At 55.8% G+C, this 21,151-nt stretch overlaps 1 protein-coding gene and 1 long non-coding RNA gene across 2 annotated transcripts; both read left to right on the top strand.

The window, feature by feature from the left end:
• The first annotated feature begins 1,853 nt into the window (after positions 1–1,853).
• On the top strand, positions 1,854–5,687 carry LOC121474235. Its single transcript, XR_005983294.1, has 3 exons — positions 1,854–1,911; positions 5,383–5,464; positions 5,589–5,687. It is a non-coding gene; the product is annotated as an uncharacterized LOC121474235 (long non-coding RNA).
• Positions 5,688–5,996: 309 nt separating this feature from the next.
• SLC4A1 (solute carrier family 4 member 1 (Diego blood group)) lies at positions 5,997–18,554 on the top strand. Its single transcript, XM_041726833.1, has 18 exons — positions 5,997–6,045; positions 6,783–6,862; positions 7,694–7,874; positions 7,976–8,111; positions 8,544–8,667; positions 8,781–8,862; positions 9,003–9,184; positions 9,673–9,883; positions 10,110–10,322; positions 10,499–10,647; positions 10,760–10,954; positions 12,294–12,467; positions 12,933–13,022; positions 13,501–13,667; positions 14,214–14,467; positions 15,493–15,662; positions 15,756–15,932; positions 16,868–18,554. The coding sequence occupies exons 1-18, from the start codon at positions 5,997–5,999 to the stop codon at positions 16,946–16,948; spliced, it is 2,715 nt and encodes a 904-aa protein (XP_041582767.1). The 3' UTR covers positions 16,949–18,554.
• The last annotated feature ends 2,597 nt before the right edge of the window (positions 18,555–21,151 follow it).

The raw sequence follows: 21,151 nt of genomic DNA on the forward strand, positions 1-21,151 counted from the left end.
ACCCCCACCCCCACTCCCAGCTGCCAGTCCTTTCTGGGCCTGGGGGAGGGGCTCCCTTGCTGCCTCCTGCACTCAGCCACCTCTCACTCCCAGGGCAGGCAGATGGGCAAGGTGCCCGGACCCTCTGGGCTGTGGTGAGAGGGCAGGGCCTTTGCTTGGCATTTGCTGCCACCGCAGGGAGCAGCCCAATCTGGGTAGGGCTTGAGACAGATCGGACAGGCCCACAGAGTGAGCACCAGGACAGGAGGGAGGAGGCACCCCCAGCTGCCTTCAGCCAGGGCTTCTGTTAGCGACTGGTGTGAAGGGCAAGGGGGGCAGGAGGGAGCACAGGGCTTAGCATCAGGCAGAGAGCAGGCCTGAGTGCCAGCACCCGCTCCCCCAGCCAAGAGGTCTGGGGTCGGTAGCCCACTTCCCCGCCCCTGGCCTCCTCGTCTGTCAGAGAACAACCACCAGGGGTGCCTTCCTCAGAGGGGCTTGGAGACAGTGTCTGTCCATCGGTTCTTCTTTTCACTAGGGAGCAACCTGACTGCTCTGTCACTTTGTGCCTCCTGTTGTGACTGCCAGGTCAAGCTCCCAGCACGGTGTCCACACACAGGAGGAATCAGCTCCGCATCTGAGCAGCTGCCCCCTTTCCCACTCTGCTGGGCTTGGCACAGGGCAGGCTCGTGGTAGGGACCCAGGAAATGGTGGTGAAACTGCTGGATACGCCACCTCTCTGTCCCTGTCTCTGAGCCTGAAGCAGGGAACCCCGAGGCCAAGGGCCACAGAACTGGGTGCTCTCCATTCACAATAAGGACACCGAAGCCCAGAGAGGGCAGGCATTTGCCCAGGGTCCCACCAGCCAGTGGTTTCTGGTGCTGGGCGAGGATGGCTTCCTCTCTGGCTGCCCAGAGCAGGATCTACAAAACCCCCCTTTCTGTCTGCTTCTGAGCCTCTCTTCATTCTTGCCGATCTGAACTCATTTTTCAGTCTCTGCTTCTCTAACCAGAGCCAGGGAGCAGGTGCCTGGCCGCAGCACCCCCAGGAGCAGAGGTTGCCCTGCTGGGGGGGTGTGGGCAGGGGTAGGGCGGGGGCCGAGAATGCCGGCTGCTCTGGCCTGGGGGCCCGGGCCAGGCTGCCAACAGAGAAGCCAGTGTGCCCAAACATTGGGGCTTTGTGAGCTCTAAGCTCCGTGTGGGGAAGGTTGTTTGTGTTGACCTGACATTGTTTCAGGTTGACTGAGGGGCTGCATCTTAGAACCCAGGGCCTGGCTCTTTGGAGCCACCCCGGGTCTTAGGGGAGAGGTGGCTTGGGAGGGAGCAAGTCTGGAGCAAGAAGGGGAGGGCGCTGCCTGGACCCTGTGCGCACTGAGCAGGTCCTGTGGGCAAGGTTGTAGAGCAAGAGTGAGTTCTGGGAGAGGACACCAATGGGGAGAAGAGAAAGCACCTGTGTATCTTGGGGCCAGAGTAGAGGAGCCTGGCCAGAGCGAGGACAGACAGACGCAGGACAGGGGCATCCAGAAGCTGTGGCAGACCTGCCAGGAAGCTGAGAGCTTGAGAACCCAGCCCTTGAACCTTAGTACACGAAGGAAGACCCAGGAGAGTCCTTGGGAGCCAGGAGGGCAGCAGGAAGCCTTGGGGGCTAGCTGGCTGGGGTGGGGTGGGCCAGACTCACAGCTGTCCAGATGTGTGTGAGAGATAACTCTGTTTACTGGGCACCCAGAAGGAGTAGGGCGGGGGGTGGGAAGGGGCTCCCCGGGACCGTGGGGCGGGCAGATTAGGAGGCGGGGGCATGAGTCAGGGGTTTGGGAGCTGCCCCCGGGGTTTGGGAGCCAGGACTTGGTGCTGTTAGAGCAGCTGTGAGCTCAGCTGGTGGCAGAGGATACCCGTGGCTGAAGGAGTTCGCTGAGGGACCCTCAAGGCTTGTGAGCAGGTGAGCAGGGCTGGGAGGGGCTGGAGGTGGTCTTAAGGGTTTCTGCAGGTGCCCAGCCTGAAATCTGTGCCCAGGTGGACACAGGTGCCTGACCCTCAAGGGGGTGCAGGTGGGTGGGATGAGAACCATAGGATGCGTGTTGTTCCCCCTAAGGGCACAGGCCCGTTGGCACCTGTAGCTGCGGGGTGCGGGGCTGCAGGTGTTAGGAAAAAGAGGCTGGCACGTGGCAACAGAAGTATGTGTGGCTGGTGGCGGGGGGCACAAATGTGCTCCCCCTCCAGGTGCAGGTCCTTTTCAGGTTCTTCTTTACCAGCCCCTTGGATCCCACAGACTCAGGTCTTAGCCCCCAGCCCCCTCTTTCCTGCATGGCTGGGGACCCACAGGCCATCTTATCTCCTTCTTCTGAGGACAGTTGTCCACTGACGCTGCTTCCCCTCTGGGACACTTCCAGGGAGTCGACCAGGCAGACCTGGCACTGTGAGGCAGGAGTAAACTGTGGCCCTAAAAGATCTCTCCTAGGGAGAGAGCCTAGGGAGTGTTTGGAGGGAAAGGAGTCCCCCATCTCCCCAGGATCTCAAAGCACTTGGGCTGATTCCATGGGAATTATAGGAAAATCAGAGAGAGATAAAGACTGCAAGTCTGAGTTTGATCACAGTCACAGGGATAATGATGGCAAACATTTACGCGGAGCTCTTTATGTGTCAGGCATATTCTAAGTGCTTTATGTGCATCAACTTACTCAGAGCTACAACAGGCCTGTAAGATAGGCATCATTATTATGACCCCACTTTGCAGATGAGAAAACCAAGGCACAGAGAGGTTGAGTCATTTGCCCAAGGTCACATCGTAAGTGGCAGGGCTAGGATCTGAACCCAGGCAGTCCAGCTGGAGAGTCCATGGTTTTTTAACCAGTGGCACTAAGCCAGCTTGGAGCTGTTTTCTCTTCTGGGAGGCAGCTCAGCGTGATGGCTAGAGATGTAGTTGGAGTCAAGTAGGGCCACAGTTTAGTCCTGCCTCTGAGATCTACCTGCCAGAGGACCAAGACAAGTTAACCTCTCTGAGCCTCAGCTTTCTCATCTTAGTGACATTACCCACTTCACAGAGTGGTTTGAGGATTATGAGAAATAAGGCAATACAGCTTTGTGCGGTGTGGGGGCGATTACACAAAGGCAGTGCTATGCCACCAGGGAGCCCTCCCCATCATCTGGTCATCCCCCCCTCCAGCCTCTGCCAGCTGTGCCCCACCTCCGGGGCTCCAGATGCCATGCTCACCCTTATCTGGCCTTGCCCTGGCTGGCTGGCTGGCCAGGTGTTTGGTGAGCTTCCAGACGCAGAGCAGTGATCGGGTTCTAAGCTCTTATCAGTGCCAGAGCAAGGCCCGAAGCTGGGGAGTGGGGGGGCTGGGCCCAGTGGAGGCTGCAATCTGGGTCATGGGTGCACCCTCTAAGGCCCCAAGCTGAGCTCAAGGCACCTCCGTTCTCCCCTCTTCTCTCTCACTGAGGTCTCAGAATCCTGGTGGGAAGGTGCTCCCGTTGTCCAGATGGGATGACCAAGTCCTAGAGAGAGGCTGGAGCAGACAGGCAGCCTCCTCTGGCTCTGGAGGGCCCCTCTCCCCAGTCCACCTCTCAGATAGGAAGTGGAGGGCAGAGCCCAGCCCCATGGGTGGGACTTTTAGCACCTAAGGCTAATACCCTTGAGACGGCTAGGGATTTGAGGTCCAGGCAGAGGGCAAGGCCAAAGAAGGAAGGAAGAAAATAGAGATGGGACTGTCCCCTGGTCATCACTTCCCCTGCCACCACCGCAAGGCAGGAACCCCTGCCCTTTGCAGTTTGGTGGGGCTCTGTATGCTCTCTCCCTATCTCTATCTCTCAGGGCTGCAGCACCCCCTCCCCCCCAAGGAGAAATGTCTCTGTAGCTCTCTTTCTGTACGTCCTCCCTGCCCTGTTCCCTCACACAGAAGCCAGCCCTGTCTGGCACGCTCCGACCTCTGTACGGTCCTTCTCACACCTGGACCATCCTTCCCCCTCTCAGCCCTGCACATCCCTCCAGCCTCCTCGGCCCAGCCCCAGTGTCCCCTGCTCAGAGACACTCCATCCCCCATGCCACCAGTAGGTCCTCCTTTTCATCCTGCCATATGATCCTTGGCACCCAACACCTTCTGCTCATTTCTCGTTTGTCTGGGGGACGTATTGTCTCCTGAAGCACTTGGCCTGTCACACGTTCCCAACTTGCCTCCCCACTCAGAGCAGGGGGCTTTTCAAGAGGAGGGGCAGCATCTCATTCATCTGAACTCACACCGCTCAGCACCATCTGGGTACAGAGTGGGGATGTGTGCCACCTGCCCCCAATCCCTGTTGCTGGAGCACCCTGCCTGCAGTGGGTGAGGGGGAAAGGGAGTCCTTGCACACCCAGTCTGGGGCCACCCTAGGGGACTTCTGTGCTCCCCTTGGGCTGGGCCTCACATTCCTGGGGTGAGCATACTTCCTCTCTGCCAGAGACATAACTGAGCAAAGCTGATGCACAGGCTCGGCCGCCTCTTGGCTAAGTCCTGCCTCCTCAGTCCCAGAGGCCCAGGCCTGCAAGGGGGAGCTGCTCTTAAATTCACCCGGCATATATTTATTGAGCACCTACTTACTATTTACTATGTGGCAACCATTCTGCTAGGAGTAAAGGATTCAGTGGGGACCAAGATACGGATATTAGCACTCGAGGGGCTTCCCTTCTAGAGGCATCCTCAGACAATATATACACAAATGAATCAAGAAACCAGAAAATGACAGATTGGGTTACTGAATGTTTAGGGTGGTCAGGAAGAGAATCTGAAGAGCTCAGATGTGAGAAAGGATGAGGTGGGGGAGAGGGGCACTGAGGATATGGACAACTGTGTGTGCAAAGGCCCTGGGGCAGGAAGGGCTTTGGTAAGAATGATGGGATACATGAGGAGTGAGCAAGAGAGATGGAATTCAAGATGGAGTGGAGGAGAGAAACGAGGCCATATCATTCAGCACCTCTGAGACACTCCCTAAGATGCTACAGCCCCACGCCCAGCAGAAAGTAGCTATTTCTGGGAGAAGAGGGTATGTTGTGAAGACTCTCATGGGAGCTAAGTTCCTTGAAGAAAGAATAGGTCATGCCCCTGGAGTTGGCTAAGTCCTGGGCATGGACAGGAGAAGAAGCCAAGTGAGGATTGGTAGATGGAAGGAGATGTTGAATTCGAGGGACACCCTCACACTCTCAAACACCCTCTGATTGATGGGTCTTCCTGCCCCAGCTCTCCTATCTCCTATACACCTGTCCTCACACCAATAAATCTAGCTCCTTCCCCCACCCAACCGCCACTTCCTTCCCCTGCCTCCACTGCCTCCCAACACCTGGGATCCCCCTTGACTCAAATATAGCCCCCTCTGGGGGAGGATCAGGAGACCCCAGGATGCCCTGTCCCTCACTCAGCCTGTGCTCTCCTACCTGCAGGGACCCGCAGTGCGGGTTATGCTGGGGGCTTGGATCATCGTGGACAATGGACAACCAGGACAGCACCATGGAAAAATGGCAGGTGAGTCTTTTGTGGTATCTGCCGGGCTCCTATCTGGGGACTCTGGGAACCCAACCCTGGACTCCTACCTTCATGGTGGCTTGAGAAGCCTTCCCAGCCCAGCCCTGATGGCCACTTCCCATAGGACGACCCTGAAGAGGGGCTGGAGGACACTCTGGAACAGGAGGAATATGAGGACCCGTACGTCCCCATGGTTCAGGTGGAGGAGCCAGTAGGTAAGCCCCATCTCTCTCGCTCTCTTCTCTCTCTCTTCTCTCTCTGTCTCTGTCTCTCTCTCTGGGATGAGCTGCTGATCCCCAGACAGAGAGACAGTAGGGGAACTTGTCTTCCCCCTTCTCTACACCCCCTCCTCCTGCCAGCCCCAGGGCCAGTTCTCCCACAATCCTGGCTGATTGAAGGATAAACAGAGTTTTGTTTGAAATGATCACAGGAGGTGACTGGGGGTGGGGGTGGGGGTGGGGGCAGGACTAGTCACCCATGGCGGGGCCCTTCGATTTGGGATAGGGCAGCCAGGCCTGTCTGTGACAAGGGCATGAGCCCACATGCCATCTGTGACCATCCAATGCTGACTTCTAGGCCAGGTACTGGGCCGATTCTAGGAACATCATTTCTGTTTGGGGGTCTAGAGGTCCTGAGAAATGAGGGGCTGTAGGGACCTTCAGGGAAGAAAGACATCAGGAAACCTTCCCGGCTCTGCCAAGGTCTCAGTTGGGGAGCCCCAGGGGGGCACCTGTTTACTGTCAACAGGACTTAAGTGCTGGCAATTGGTATTGAAGATAAGAGGCCCCTCTGGGAAATGAGGACTGGGAGTGGGGTGGGAAGTGGGGGTCAATATAAGGCAGAGCCCACCCTGGCTCCCAGAGCTCCACCAGGAGACGGGGAGAAGTACTGGGCTGGTGGGATTGCTGAGGCAGGGGAGAAGAAGGAAGGGAAGCTGATCCCAGAAGGTGCCAGAAGAAGGAGAAGATCCTAGGAGAATCCTGAGAAGTGCCATTCAGGACGCTCCACTTTGGAGGTGACCCTCTCTGTCACCACTGAAGATGACTCCCGGGGGTCTTCCACAATGCTTGGATGGGGCGTAAAAGAGCCAGGCTGCGCCAAGAACAGGCACAGGGAGCCACAGACCATTGAACAGCAGGAGTGGGGTGGAGTGCAGTGGGGTGTGGGCACCCGGGTCCTAGCCAGTGGCAACAGGAGGGAGTGGGGATCATCTCATGCTGCTTTCAGAAGCTTGCAATGGAGGGGCACCTGTGGAGTGGAGGAGGACCCTAAGGGAGGGATTACTGGGGGGCAACACTCACCCACTTTTGGGTTTCAGCTTACCCCACTGAGCCGACAGCCACAGACGAGGACACTGTAACACACCCAGACACCACACCACGCGCAGGCACCCACGAGGTGAGGACCCCCGGCATTCCCCGGTTCTCTTTTCTGTGCCGCCTGTGAACCTACCCTTCTACCAGGAGAAGGGAGGTGAAGAGGGATAGGCCCAGCTGCAGTACGGGGGATCCCCACAAGCAGGCAGGGCAGGGCAGGAGTGGACATCTCAGGAAATAGACCGAAGGGAAGAGGACACCCCGGGGAGGGAGGAGACCTGGGTCTCTCTTCCACTGAGCAGGGAGCTCCCTGGGCAGAGATAAAGGGATTGGCAGAGGTCTGTGCTCTCGGGCCCTCTGGCCTTGGCTGGGCTGTCAGGTGCTTCCGAATTAAATACGTTCCCCCTCTGCCCAGGCCCTCCTGGCCCTACACATCCCCGCTGGGCATCAGACTGTCTAGCTGGTTAGGAAATTGGATCTACCCTCAGCTAGGCTCCTGGGAGCAGCCACTTGGCCCCAAGGAAACCCAAAGGCATGTCGAGCCCACTCAACAGTCTTGGAGGCAGGAGACCCACCTGATAACCCCAAAGGCTCCCTTTTCTTTCTCCTCCCAGGTGTCCATTCTAGCATCCCTTTTGGTCCAGAGGTTCTCCAAGTGCCTCTGAAATAGGGTGAGGGAGCTGGGGAACAAAGCCAGAGTTGTGGGCTGTTCTCCCCCCCTCCCCCAACTCCCTACCTCCTCAACCCAGCCAGGCTGCTGCTTCCACCAGTCTGAGTTCTGGGTCTGCCCTGAGTGCTCCAGGACTCTAGGCCTCCTCCAAACATCTCTTGGAGCCTGTTTAATGCCCACCATGCTCCCCCCAGGGTCCCACCTTGGGGCCTGAGACACTGATTCAGGCTTCTGGGGCTGCAGATCTATGTGGAGTTGCAGGAACTGGTAATGGATGAGAAGAACCAGGAGTTGCAGTGGATGGAGGCAGCGCACTGGGTGCGGCTGGAGGAGAACCTGGGGGAGGATGGGGTCTGGGGCCCCCCACACCTGTCCTACCTCACCTTCTGGAGCCTCCTGGAGCTGCAGAAAGCCTTCGTCAAGGGTGAGCCCTGCTGGTCCCCTCTACAAGACCCGCACATAGGCGTGGTGGTGGGCAGGAGGGCCACCACCCAGCCATCCAGCTCACCCCTCCACCCCTCACAGGCACTGTCCTCCTGGATCTGCCAGAGACCTCCCTAGCGGGAGTGGCCAACCAGCTGCTGGATCAGTTTATCTACGAGGAGCAGATTCGGCCTCAGGACCGAGACCTCCTGCTCCGGGTCCTGCTGCTCCAGCACAGGTGCCCCTGCCTGCCAGGACCTGGACTCCACAGTCAAGGGGTCCACCTGCCCAGCCCACCTGCCCCAAGCTCTCCCTGGAGACCCAGGTGGTCCCTCCCCCACCAGACCAGGGCCCACTTTTCTTCCACGATGGCTCCTGCCTCTGACACCTCTTGAATGACCGTGACCATGTCTCCACGTTCTCGGGAGTGCAGGCTCTCAAGGCCCCTCCCTCCCTCCCTCCCTCCAGGCTCCACCATGTCATTCCAGACACAGACCATCCGCTTGCATCCATAATGTCCTTCCAAAGAAGGCTGATTGTCCCTCTGCCCCGGGGTCCCTCTAGTCTGGTCACTGGGAAGCCCCACCTGATCCCTCCTACCACTGGTCTCCGTGCTACTAACATCCCAGTCTGAACAGCTTCACTCAATCCAAGTCCCCTGTGTCCGCAGGCACGCCGGAGACCTGGAGGCCCTGGGGGGTGTGAAGCCCGCGGTTCTGATGCGTTCCGGGGACCCCTCACAGCCTCTGCTCCCCCAGCAACCCTCATTAGAGATGCAGCTCTTCTGTAAACAGGTGAGGCTGTACCAGGGCTATGAGCAGAGCCAGAAAGCTACCAGCCTGAGATGAGGAGAGGGCTGGAAGCTCAGAGTGGCCAGACGACTCCCCTCACCACCCTCCTTCCACAGGGAGAGGGGGGCACAGAGGATTCACCATCTAGAATTCTGGAAAAGATTCCCCCAGATTCGGAGGCCACCCTGGTGCTAGTGGGTAAGCAGCTGGTGCCTCCCCTGATCCCCATAACCCCTCCATGCCCCTGCTTCTGCCTCCTGTCCCGGCCCAGCCTCCCTCTCTGCCAGCACAGACCCAGCGGTCCCTCCTCAGCCTGTCCTGGCCCCTTCCCCTCACAGGCCGAGCGGCGTTCCTGGAGCGCCCGGTACTGGGCTTCGTGCGGCTGCAGATGGCCACGGAGCTGGACGCCGTGGGGCTGCCTCTGCCTGTACGCTTCCTCTTCGTGTTACTGGGACCCGAGGCCCCCAACACCGACTACACCCAGCTGGGTCGGGCTGTTGCCACCCTCATGTCGGAGCGGGTGAGGAGAGGCTGGCGAGGCCTGGGGGAGCCTGAGGGCTGGGTGGCAGCTGAGGTCACTCACTGGATAGGCACTTTAGTTTTGCTAGTCTGGCATGATCAGTCTAACCTGGCTGCTTTGACCCTGTCTGGCCAGGGGTAGGTCGTCTGGCCTAGCCCTGCCTCATGGGGCCTGGGTGAGGGCCACTCTGACCTGGTTCTACCCAGTTATGTCTGGCCTGGTCTGGTCTAGCCTACTTGGTTCCATCTGGTCTGCTCTAAGCTCCCCCTGGTTTGTTTTAGTGCTTCTCCTTTCCCCGCTCAAGGGCCCATCTGCCTCTCCAAAACTCTTTTGTGGTGGGCACAGAAGTAAGGGGGTGGCAGGGCAGGCCATTCCTAGCCAGAGGGAGCTGGGTGAGAGGGTTCTGGCCCTGGAGGCCATGGATGTGGACGCTTGGGTCCTCCGGGCTGGCAGGTCCAGGCAGTCCTGACCCCCTCTCTGGCCCGCAGGTGTTCCGCACTGATGCCTACCTGGCCCAGACCAAAGAGGAGCTAGTCCGCAACCTGGACTGCTTCCTGGACTGCAGCCTTGTGCTGCCGCCCTGCGAAGTCCCCTCAGAGCAGGCCCTGCTCAGTCTGGTGCCCGTCCAGAAGGAGCTGCTGCGGAGGCGTTACCTGCTCAGCCCTGCCAAGCCGGACCCCCACTTCTACAAGGGCCTAGGTACCTGCCCCGAAGCCCCCACACATCCTTAGATACCTCAGCGTGGCCCCGTGAGCCCCTGCCTCCCCTCCTCCCATCCAACACCCCGGCATCCCCTCTTTCTGTCCTCATGCCTCCCAGCCTTCTCGGCCACCCCATTCCCATCAGAAGATGCTATCCACAATTCCTCTCTCCCCATACCTCCTCCTGTGACCCTCTGTGACCATGGTCCTGTTGTTGACTACAGATTTGAATGGGGGACCCGGGGGCCCTGGTGAGTCCGACGACCCTCTGCAGCGAACAGGCCTGCTCTTTGGGGGCCTGGTGCGTGACATCCGGCGCCGCTACCCCCTCTACTTGAGTGACATCACAGACGCGTTCAGCCCCCAGGTCCTGGCCGCTGTCATATTCATCTACTTTGCTGCCCTGTCACCTGCCATCACCTTCGGTGGCCTCCTAGGTCAGTGGCTCTGCATGACCCCCAGCCCTCACCCCTGACCCTTTGGCCTCTGTGTCGACCCTGCCTTCTGTTCCAATCTGACAGTCTAGACCCCTACAACAGCCTGTTTGGGAAATGCTCAATTGGACCTGGAAATGACCTCCTGACCTTGACCATTCTGTAACTTCTACCCACAGGAGAAAAGACCCAGAACCAGATGGGGGTGTCGGAGCTGCTCATCTCCACCGCGGTGCAGGGCATCCTCTTCTCCCTGCTCGGGGCTCAGCCCTTGCTTGTGGTTGGCTTCTCAGGACCCCTGCTTGTGTTTGAAGAAGCCTTTTTCTCGGTAGCTCTGTTCTGGCCCCACTCTGTCTGTGTAGCTGGCCCCAGCCCCACCTGCCTGAGGCACGGTACTTGGGCCCACCTGCCTGACCCAGTCCTCTCTGACCCCCTTGCAGTTCTGTGCTAGTAACAACCTGGAGTACATCGTGGGTCGTGTGTGGATCGGCTTCTGGCTCGTTCTGCTCGTGGTGCTTATGGTGGCTTTCGAGGGCAGCTTCCTAGTCCGCTTCATCTCCCGCTACACCCAAGAGATCTTTTCCTTCCTCATCTCCCTCATCTTCATCTATGAGACCTTCGTCAAGCTGGTCAAGGTGGGGGTTATGGGAGTGTTGATGTTGTGCGACTCTGTGCACACACCACGTGGCCGTGTGCATCACTGCACAGGTGTCCTTACAGCACGTGTGTGGCTGTGTCTTCATCATGTGTAGCTATGATCACATTCACGGCAACATTGCTGCCTGTGGGCTGGTACTCTGGCCATGACCATGCGGGGCACCTGCCTGAGGGGGCATCTCTGTGTGAGCATGTCCAGTGTGTATGTGAGACTGAACCCGGAAGACTGGGTTCATGGAGAGGTAGCAGGGGTCCCAGAGGCTCTGATGTCCCCCACACCCACTTGGGGACTCACCCTTAAGAACCCACAGGGCTGGGGTGCCTGGTTGGCTCAATCGGTTAAGCATCAGCCTTGGGCTTAGGTCATGATCCCAAGGTCCTGGGATTGAGCCCCACATCAGGCTCTCAGCTCAGTGGGAAACCTACTTCTCTCTCCCCCTCTGTAGCTCCTCCTGTTTGCTTGTTCTCTCTCTCTCTCTCTCTCTCTCTCTCTGTCTCTCTCTGATAAATAAATACTATCCTTTAAAAAAAAAAAAAAAGGGGATAAGGGGATCCCTGGGTGGCGCAGCGGTTTGGCGCCTGCCTTTGGCCCAGGGCACGATCCTGGAGACCCAGGATCGAATCCCACATCGGGCTCCCGGTGCATGGAGCCTGCTTCTCCCTCTGCCTGTGTCTCTGCCTCTCTCTCTCTCTCTGTGACTATCATAAATAAATAAAAAAAAAAAATTAAAAAAAAAAAAAAAAAAAAGAACCACAGGGCTTGTGGGTGGAGCACTCTGCCTCCTCAGCTCCACTACTTTAAACTACACCTACCTCTGCATCTGCATTTTATATAGAGGGAGGGTGGACACTGCATGTCTGCCTCTGACTCTGTCAGTTGGTGGGGATTTCTATTTCCAAGTCTTTGAAGGCCTTTTTAGGAGCCTCCTTGGCACTTCTTTCCCGCCCACCAGCCTTCTCATGTTTCCCAGGTCCTGAGTGCTGACATGCACACATGTATACTCATTGCTGTCATGGTCTGCCCCACCCAAGCTGAGCCTGGTCTCCACTCCTGAAAACTAAGCTATAGAATTCCATTGTCTCTTTGTTTTCCTCTCAACTGAGGATGAAGATAAGTGAATGGATGGATAATGGATGGATGGATGGATGGATGGATGGATGGATAGATAGATAATGATAGATGATGGACAGATTGATGGATAGATAATGGGGTAGATGGATGATGGATGGATAGGTGGATGGATGGATAGATGAATGGATGATGGATGATGGATGGATGGATGAGAGAGAATAGGATGCCTTTGTTTTCTGCTGCAGATCTTCCAGGACCATCCACTGCAGAGGCATTATGACTACAATATGACAATCATACCCAAACCTCAGGGTCCCCTGCCCAACACAGCCCTCCTATCTCTTGTGCTCATGGCTGGCACCTTCTTCTTCGCCATGATGCTGCGCAAGTTCAAGAACAGCTCCTACTTCCCTGGCAAGGTCAGCACACACACCCCAGCCCCGCCCTTGGCTATACTGCCTTATCCCCATCCAAAGCACTTCTCCAGGTTCCTCAGTGCCATTAGCTCTCCTCCTTTCCCTATTCCAAGCCTCCCTGACCCCTTTCTCATTTAGGCTTTCACTCTTCAGGCAAGCCCACCACCCTTTCTCAGCGTGTCCAGGCTGAGAACCTAGTGGGGAGCTGGGAAGAGTTCTTAGAAAGAGGTGGAGCAGCCGTGGGGCAAGTGGTGGGGCTGGGCCAGGGGAAGAAGAAAGGAGGCAGGTGCATTGAGATGTAGGACAGGGCAGTAGATTTTGATGGATCCCCTGGGAAGAGCAAGGATGAAGAAGGATGAAGAAGGATGAAGAAGAGTTGGATGAAAAGGGAGCAGGAGTGGGGGCAAGTGGGAAGTAGGAGGTGGGGAAACAACTGGGCACTGACCTGATTTCTCTGCTTGCCCTCAGCTGCGACGGGTCATTGGGGACTTCGGGGTTCCCATCTCCATTCTGATCATGGTCATGGTGGATTTTTTCATCACGGACACCTACACCCAGGTGACACTCTCCTCCCACTGTCAGCTCATTCTCCCAATATGCCCCCTCCCAAGAACAGCTTTCCCAAACCTGAAGCCAGCTAGAACTACCCTTACTCATTCCTGCCTCCCCTGAGAGCCCCAAGATCTTCCCACAGCCTTACAGGACACCTCTGGCTGAAGCAAGGGCCTGGGACAGATTGCCTTTTACCAAGGCAGTAGGAAAGAATCTGCTTTGGAGCCAGGGAGATCTGAGTATGAATCTCAGTTCCCCCACCAAATAGCTGTGCAAAGCAAAGCAAACTACACAACCTCTCTGATCCTGTTTCCTCATCTATAAAGTGGGGAATGAGAAGATGTTTGTAAAAAGCTTAGTGCAGTGACTGGGTACAACGTAGGTGCTCAATATAAATAAGTCCCCAAATGCTCAGGACCCTGGCTCCCTGCCCCTGCCTCCCTTTCTCTGCCCCAATGTTCTCACCAGCATTCCCCTCTCACAGAAACTCAGTGTGCCTAGAGGCCTCTCAGTGTCCAACGCCTCAGCCCGGGGCTGGGTCATCCACCCACTGGGCTTGTATTCGCCTTTCCCCATCTGGATGATGTTTGCCTCTGTCCTGCCTGCCCTGCTGGTCTTCATCCTCATCTTCCTGGAGTCCCAGATTACCACGTAAGGGCAGAGCTGGGCCTGGGAGGGTCTGAGGCAGGGAAAGGGACAGGCTCCAGGCAGGCATAACACCAAGGACTGAGCTCTAGTTCCAGTGGAACCTGTGGCCCTCCTGATGAGCAGGAGTGATGGATGGGTAGGGGCAGGTGCAGGTTTTGTGGGACCTGACATGGTATAATTTGGGGAGGCCTTTTTGAGACAAAGAAGACAAAATGAGAACTACAAAATGAGATGGCACACCCCGGAAGGGACCTTCACCAGTGAGGCTCCCAGAAGCTCAGCTTCATTGGCTTCAGCGTAAATCTGCCTGTGGACAGGCATTCTAGGTGCTGCTATCTTAGGTGCTGCTATCTTAGGATACTTGCACTCTTAGAGTCTGGATTCTCAAGACGGGATGGGAGGAGGGGAGTGAGGAATTCTAAGGGAGATGAGCACAGCAGGATAAACTAAGATACAGAGGGACCCAAGTATGGAGAAGAAAGGAGGGGGCCAGGAGGGTGGGGATGACGGAGAACGTTGCTTACCCCTGACCTCCCACACCACCTCCAGGCTGATTATCAGCAAACCAGAGCGCAAGATGGTCAAGGGCTCTGGCTTCCACCTGGACCTGCTGCTGGTCATAGGCATGGGCGGTGTGGCTGCCCTCTTTGGGATGCCCTGGCTCAGTGCCACGACCGTTCGTTCAGTCACCCACGCCAATGCGCTCACTGTCATGGGCAAGGCGAACATCCCGGGAGCTGCCCCCCAGATTCAGGAGGTCAGGGAGCAGCGGATCAGCGGGCTTCTGGTCGCTGTGCTCGTGGGTGAGTAGGGGCTGGCCGCACTCCCTACCACCCTCTGGCCTTGCTCCCAGCCCCCAGCCCCTGCCCCTTAGGATCCAGTGCCTTCTGCAGCCCTGTCCACCCCACAGCCTGGTCTCCCCACATGCCCCCTCCCCATGTCTCCCCAGGGTCATCTATTCACATGAGGAAGTTCTGGAGGAAATGCCCAAGGCCCAAGGCACTGAGATAGACATCTAAGCAGAGGAGGAAGCATGGGGGCGGCGGGGGGATATGTGTGTGTGTGTGTGTGGGGGGGTACTCCATACTGAGACCTTCTCTAGATAGGACCCAGTATTCAGAGCTTTACTCAACAGAAGCTCAGTGAACATTGGGTCCCAGCCCTGCTCTGCTGCTAACTCAGTATCCTTCCTCCTCCTGGGCCTCAGTTTCTCTGTCTGTACCATGAGAGGGTTCATTAGATGCCTCTGAGGTCTCTCTGGCTTGGCTGCTTTATGACTGATGCCAAGGGCAGTGCTCCGGGCATAATCTGGGGTGGGAGAGGAGAAGACAGGATCACTGGGGTTGATTCAAGTTCTGGAGCAGCTGAGAGTCCAGCTAGGCTTAGCGTGGGCAGTGCCACAGTCACTGGTGGAGTTGCCAGGGAAGCTTCTTAAAGGAGGCAAAGTTGATGTTAGTTGGAGGAGGGTTAGGGTTTGGATAGGTGGAGGGGGATGGAGGTGTTCTGGGCTGGGGCATGGAGAAGTTGGGCTTCTCCGACCTCCGACCTCCGACCTCCGACCTCCGTGAACCCCCGAGGCTAAAGGAGTAGGTTTTAATCTTTCAAAGGCAAGAGTTTGACTCCCAGATCTGCCGCTCTGTAGCTGTGTGGCCTTAGGCAAGTTGGTTCACCTTTCTGAGTGTTTCCTCATCTGAAAAATGAGGGTATTACCTATTAAGAAAATCCACAGAAAGGGCTTCCTAGGGTCCCTGTAATTTCATTCCCCAGCCCCCGATGCTGTCAGCCCTCTGGGGCCCCGGGCACTGAGAGTGCATGGTTCTCCCTGCAGGCGTGTCCATCCTCATGGGGCCCATCCTGTCCCTCATCCCCCTGGCAGTGCTGTTTGGCATCTTCCTCTACATGGGGGTCACGTCCCTCAGCGGCATCCAGTTATTTGACCGCGTCTTGCTTCTCTTCAAGCCGCCCAAGTACCATCCGGATGTGCCCTACGTCAAGCGGGTACAGAGCCGTCCTGGCTGCTCAGCCCAGAGCGTGGTGGGGGTTGCTGGGTGCCAGGGCTGGGCAGGCAGTAACCGCAGCCTCCACCTGCAGGTAAAGACCTGGCGCATGCACTTATTCACGGTCATCCAGATCATCTGCCTGGCAGTGCTGTGGACAATGAAAACTTTCCCGACCACCTCCCTGACCCTGCCCTTCATCCTCATCCTCACTGTGCCTCTGCGCCGCCTCTTGCTGCCACTCATCTTCAGGAAGCTGGAGCTCCAGTGTGTGAGTGGCTGCTCCCCACCCCTACCCTCCATGCCCGGGGCAGGAGGGACGGTGAGGAGAGGGCAGAGGCTGGAGGCAGGGACCCCAGAGCTGGGGGACAGGGAGGGATCCTCCCAGGGCTGGAAGAATAGGAGGGGTGGGTCTGGAAACAAAGGAAGGCGGTAGAGGGCGGTGGTGAAGATCTGGGTCCAGGGCCCTCATCCAAATTTGGCACTGCCTCGTCCTGGTGTCCAACCTGGAGCAGGTGGCCTCCTTCCTCTATGCCCTGGGTTTGCTCACCTGAGCAGGGAAAGGTAAGGACAGGGATGGAGAGACGGTTAAGAAGCACGCAGGGTGTGTGCCACATGAGCTGTTCTGACCACTGAGCAGCTCTCCATGTGGTCTTCTTTTTTTTTTTTTTAAGATTTTTAAAAATTTATTTATTCATGAGAGACAGAGAGAGAGAGAGAGAGAGAGAGAGAGAGAGAGGCAGAGACACAAGCAGAGGGAGAAGCAGGCTCCATGCAGGGAACCTGATGTGGGATCCATCCCAGGTCTCCAGGATCATGCCCTGGGCCGAAGGCAGCGCTAAACTGCTGAGCCACCCGGGCTGCCCTCCATGTGGTCTTCCAAGTTATCTTGGACAGAGTTGCTCCACTAATAAAATTCTTCCACGACGTGACAGTCACTGTGGGGTTGCCCTAGTGAACAGGTGCCCCACCCTCTGGAGGCCCTCCCCTGCTGGAGTGCCAGATCCCCAGGGGTTCCTCACCCTTTTGGAAACAACTCATGTAGACCAAACCTAGGGGTTGAGGGAGGAGGACGTGACTTGTCCAATCCAGAGAGAGTCATGCCCTCTCCTCACTCCAGAGGTGCTCTCAGCACTGGGGTGAGCGCTCATCGGCCCCATCCCTCCCCCAAACCTCACCCCCTCTCTTTCCTCCTCTACCCTCCAGCTGGATGCTGACGATGCCAAGCCGACCTTCAATGAAGAGGAAGGTCAGGATGAATACAATGAGGTGCACATGCCGGTGTGAGGGAAGGTGTGAGCCTCAGAGCCCCCTCCACCCTCCCACTTCCCCACTCTCCCAGGAAAAGCAGAAGTTTATGGGTATCTCATCGACTCTCAGATCCCTCCTGGGGTTGTGGGTGGCAGATGGAAGGGGTGTCCAGGCAACCTTCCACGAGGGATAAACCAAGTTTTATGGCTGGAGATGGTCAGTAGGGTCCACACTGTGGGGAATTTACTGTTAGTCCCTCCCGCTGCCACCCTGCCACGTGAAGCTCCTGAATTGGAGGACTTGGAGCCCAGTCAACCTCTTCACAGCACAGACCGGATAGTAGCTAGGGATGTAGAGGAGGTGGGGTTCAAGTTCTTGCATGCTATTTGACCTTGGGCAAGCCCCTTGACTTCTCCAGCCTCTGCTTCCTCTTCTGTAAAATGGGTATATTTATAGTAATACCCATGTTACAGAATGGTTACTGAGGACCAAAGATAAATGTGAAAAGGGGGCCTTGACAGCTTTGAAAGGGCTATCATATGGTAGTCGCCATGCTTCTTCAGGTCGGCTCAGGGTCACACACCTCCTGAGCCATACAGCTGGGATTTGAACCAGGTCTTCTGACTCTGAGGCCGGAGCCCTATGCTCTACCTCAGTCACCTACCTTCCCATGCCTAGAGATGCTGACTCCTGCTGACTGCTCCCCTCCCCTCTCTGTTCCCACCCCCACCCAGGGACCCTCTTCTCTGGGGCAAAGGGAGGTGTCCTGGTGAGGACAAGGTGTGGCTGAGGATACAATCAGGGCTGGGACTCAGGACTCCACAGTGCTCACTCCTTCCTGCCATGCTCACACTCATTCACACACTCATTCCACAAACATTTACAGGGGGCCCCAGACCCTGCAGATACAGAGGCACCTGAGATAAGATGGGGAGTGGGAGGGCAATGTACAGTCTGTTTTAGATTTGGGGGGGGAGGAAGTGGGGGGGAGGAGGTTTGTAATTTATTGTGTATTTTGTAAGAGCTCTCATTGTACCTCAGCTTCGCATAAATGCCCAGGCCTCCAGTTTGAGACACACTGTCCAAAGTCTCACCCCAGCTGAATCTTGGGGAGAACCCTGATTTGACCAACTAGGGTAAAAGCCAGTGGGTTCTGCAGAATATGGGCATAATCTTTTTTGTTTTTTTTTCTTTTTTACAAAACAAAAATATAAAGAGCTGAGAGAGCTGGAAGTGGTGAGAAATGGTTGAAACAGAGAACCAGGGGCACCTGGCGGGAGGCCCTCAGGGCAGCCTGAGTGCTGACAGCCGCTCCTCACCACTTCGCTGGCTTGTGCCTCAGATTCCTTGTCAGGGAAATGGGGACGATAATGGTACCTACCTTGTAGGATTGTTGTAAGGATTAAATGAGACCATGCATGTAAAGCACGTGCTTTAGCACAGCCTGATGTCAGGCCTCAGAGGAAGTGCTCCATCAATGTTAGCTGCTGGTGTGGTTATCCTCACTGGAAAGCCCTGCCCCTCCCTCCTCCTGCTCCTTGAACACTGCTAAGGAAAGTGGAAAGAAAGTCACCCACTCTGCTAGCACCCTTCCCCTCAATGCTTGGTTATAGGTTTCGCCAATAAATGCGTCTGTGATGGAGTGACTGCCTTGCTGGAATCTCCCTCCCAGATTCAGGGGTGCCACAGGGTCTTGTCTTGATCAGACCCAGTGGACACGGTATGCATGGTGGGGTGCTGGTGCCAGGGTTTTAACCCCAGGGTGGTGGCAAGGAAAGCCAGGCAGTGGCGCTGGGAGCAGGGACAGAACTGGAACCCCCAAGAGTCCTAAGGCGGACACTGGTTGCCACTGAGAGAGTGGGAGAGCAAGGAAGACATGTTTACACTCTGGACATCCTTCTTCTTCAGAATAAACAAGGCCCATGGGAGCAAGGAGGGGAGCTGTGAGTTGGCCTTGCCCCCTGCCCCCTGTACTGGGGGCCCCGGGGGTCCTCTGGGCCAATCAGCCCCTTGGCCTGCTTGCATCAAGCTGGGCAGCACCTGAGGCGGATCACCAGGGAGGGAATGTGATTTGCCCTCAGTTCTACTAGAGCCGCATCTCCCGACCAGCTTTTCCACTAGCCCTCACTCTGGTCCCCGTGGAGGGCCAGCTGCCTCCAGCATTTCTAGGGGGCTGATGAGCCAGGGCTCACTTGCCCTGGAGAGAGGCTGCCAGAACATAGCCCCTCCCCACCCTTCTCAGCCTTCCAGCAAGAGGTCAGTGCAGGGCTGGGCCGCCTGGCTTCCTTCCCTGCATCTATATTTATTTGTGGCCTATCCCCAGCTGACCCCGCCCGGGCTGCCCAGGGCAGCCGCCAAGGGGCCAGAGAGTTACCTTGGCCCCGGGGAAAGCCGTCCAGCTGTCTACCTCCTACGCACACACACGGCAGCTTCATGTCCCCACAGCAATTGGCCTGTCCTCAGTGTTTGCCAGAACCTCATTGGCCACCTTGAGCGGCCAAGGCATTAGGGAAGTGTGGAGTCTATAGAAAACAATCCCATGACTTCCTGCCTGTCAGAGGCCTCACTCCCCTTGCATTTCCTGCTCCCCCTACAGATGCCCTGCCCCACTCTCTCTGCCGTCCCCCACATTTCCTCTAAGAGCTGTCCTTCCGTCCCATGCCAACCCACCAATACTTACATACTTCCCTCAAAAATCTCTGCAGTTCTAAATCCTGCCCACCCATTCAACCTCGTTTTTATAAAAGATTGATTTATTTATTTGAGAGAGAGAGAGCACACATGAGTCAGGGGAGGGTCAGAGGGAAAGAGAGAGAATCTCAAGCAGACTCCCCACTGAGCATGGAAGAGCTGACAAGGGGCTCAATCCCAAGACCCTGAGATCACAACTCTAGGTGAAATCAAGAGTCCAGATGCTTAACCAACTGAGCCACCAAGGCGCCCCTTATTTGACCCTTTCTTAAAGATTACTTCACTGGAAATTGGTTACCCAAAATGAGGTCCACACTTTTGTGTGAACACAAAGTATAACCCCACTCCAGGTAAGGGCATAATTCAAGAGAATCCAAAATCTCTATACCTGAAGATATTCTTTTTAAATTTTCTTTTTTAATTTTAAGTAAACTGTATTCCACACATGGGGCTCGAACTCAGGATCGCAAGATCAAGCGTCACATACTCCACCAACTGAGCCAGCCACCCTTATACTTGAAGATATTCTTTATGGGTCTATCTATGGAATCAAAAAACTAGAAAGAGCCCAAATATATTGTAAGAGGAGAGTGGTTAGTAAATTATAGCAAATTACCTTTCCTCAGTATAATAGACTAGGCAGGCCCTACAAATAATGATGAGGGGCGCCTGGCTTGCTTGGTTAGCAGAGCATGTGACTCTGGATCCTGGGGTTGTTGGAGGGAGCCCCACATTGGGCATTGAGATTACTTAGAAAACAAGCAAATGGGGCACCTGGATGGCAGTGGTTGAGCATCTGCCTTTGGCTCAGGTCATGATCCCGGGGTCCTGGGATTGAGTCCTGCATTGGATGCCCTGCAGGGAGCCTGCTTGTCCCTCTGCCTGTGTCTCTGCCTCTCTCTCTGTATCTCTCATGAATAAATAAATAAAAATCTTTTAAAAAAAGAAAAGAAGAAAAGAAAAAAGAAAAGAAAAGAAAAGAAAAGAAAAGAAAAGAAAAAAAGAAAAGAAAAGAAAAGAAAAGAAAAGAAAAGAAAAGAAAAGAAAAGAAAAGAAAAGAAAAGAAAAGAAGGGAATGCCTGGGTGGCTCAGTGGTTTGGTGCCTGCCTTCGGCCCAGGGCATGATCCTGGAGTCCCAGGATCGAGTCGCACATCAGGCTCTCTGCATGGAGCCTGCTTCTCTCTCTGCCTCTCCCTCTGTGTGTCTTTCATGAATAGATAAATAAAATCTTTTTAAAAAAATAAAAAAGAAAAGAAAAGAAGCAAATAATAATGATGGTGAAGAAGCTGTTGGATCAGCTTCATGCAATCACATGATCCTGGGCCTCTGAGGTCAATGAGTTTGGAATTCTAGATTTGTGATTTAGTTGGAGATGGACAGACAACCTCATCTCTGAGCTCAATTTTCTGCATCTGTAAGATGGAGGTAATGATATGTCACAGTGTTACTGAGTGGATAAATCAGATCACACACCTCGAGGTCCTAGCCCAGTCCTGGCATTTAGTAAACAAAATGTTTATTCTTGTTTCTTAAGCAAGGCATGGAGT

Source organism: Vulpes lagopus, chromosome 12 (genome assembly GCF_018345385.1).
Source record: "Vulpes lagopus strain Blue_001 chromosome 12, ASM1834538v1, whole genome shotgun sequence".
Classification (NCBI taxonomy): domain Eukaryota; kingdom Metazoa; phylum Chordata; class Mammalia; order Carnivora; family Canidae; genus Vulpes; species Vulpes lagopus.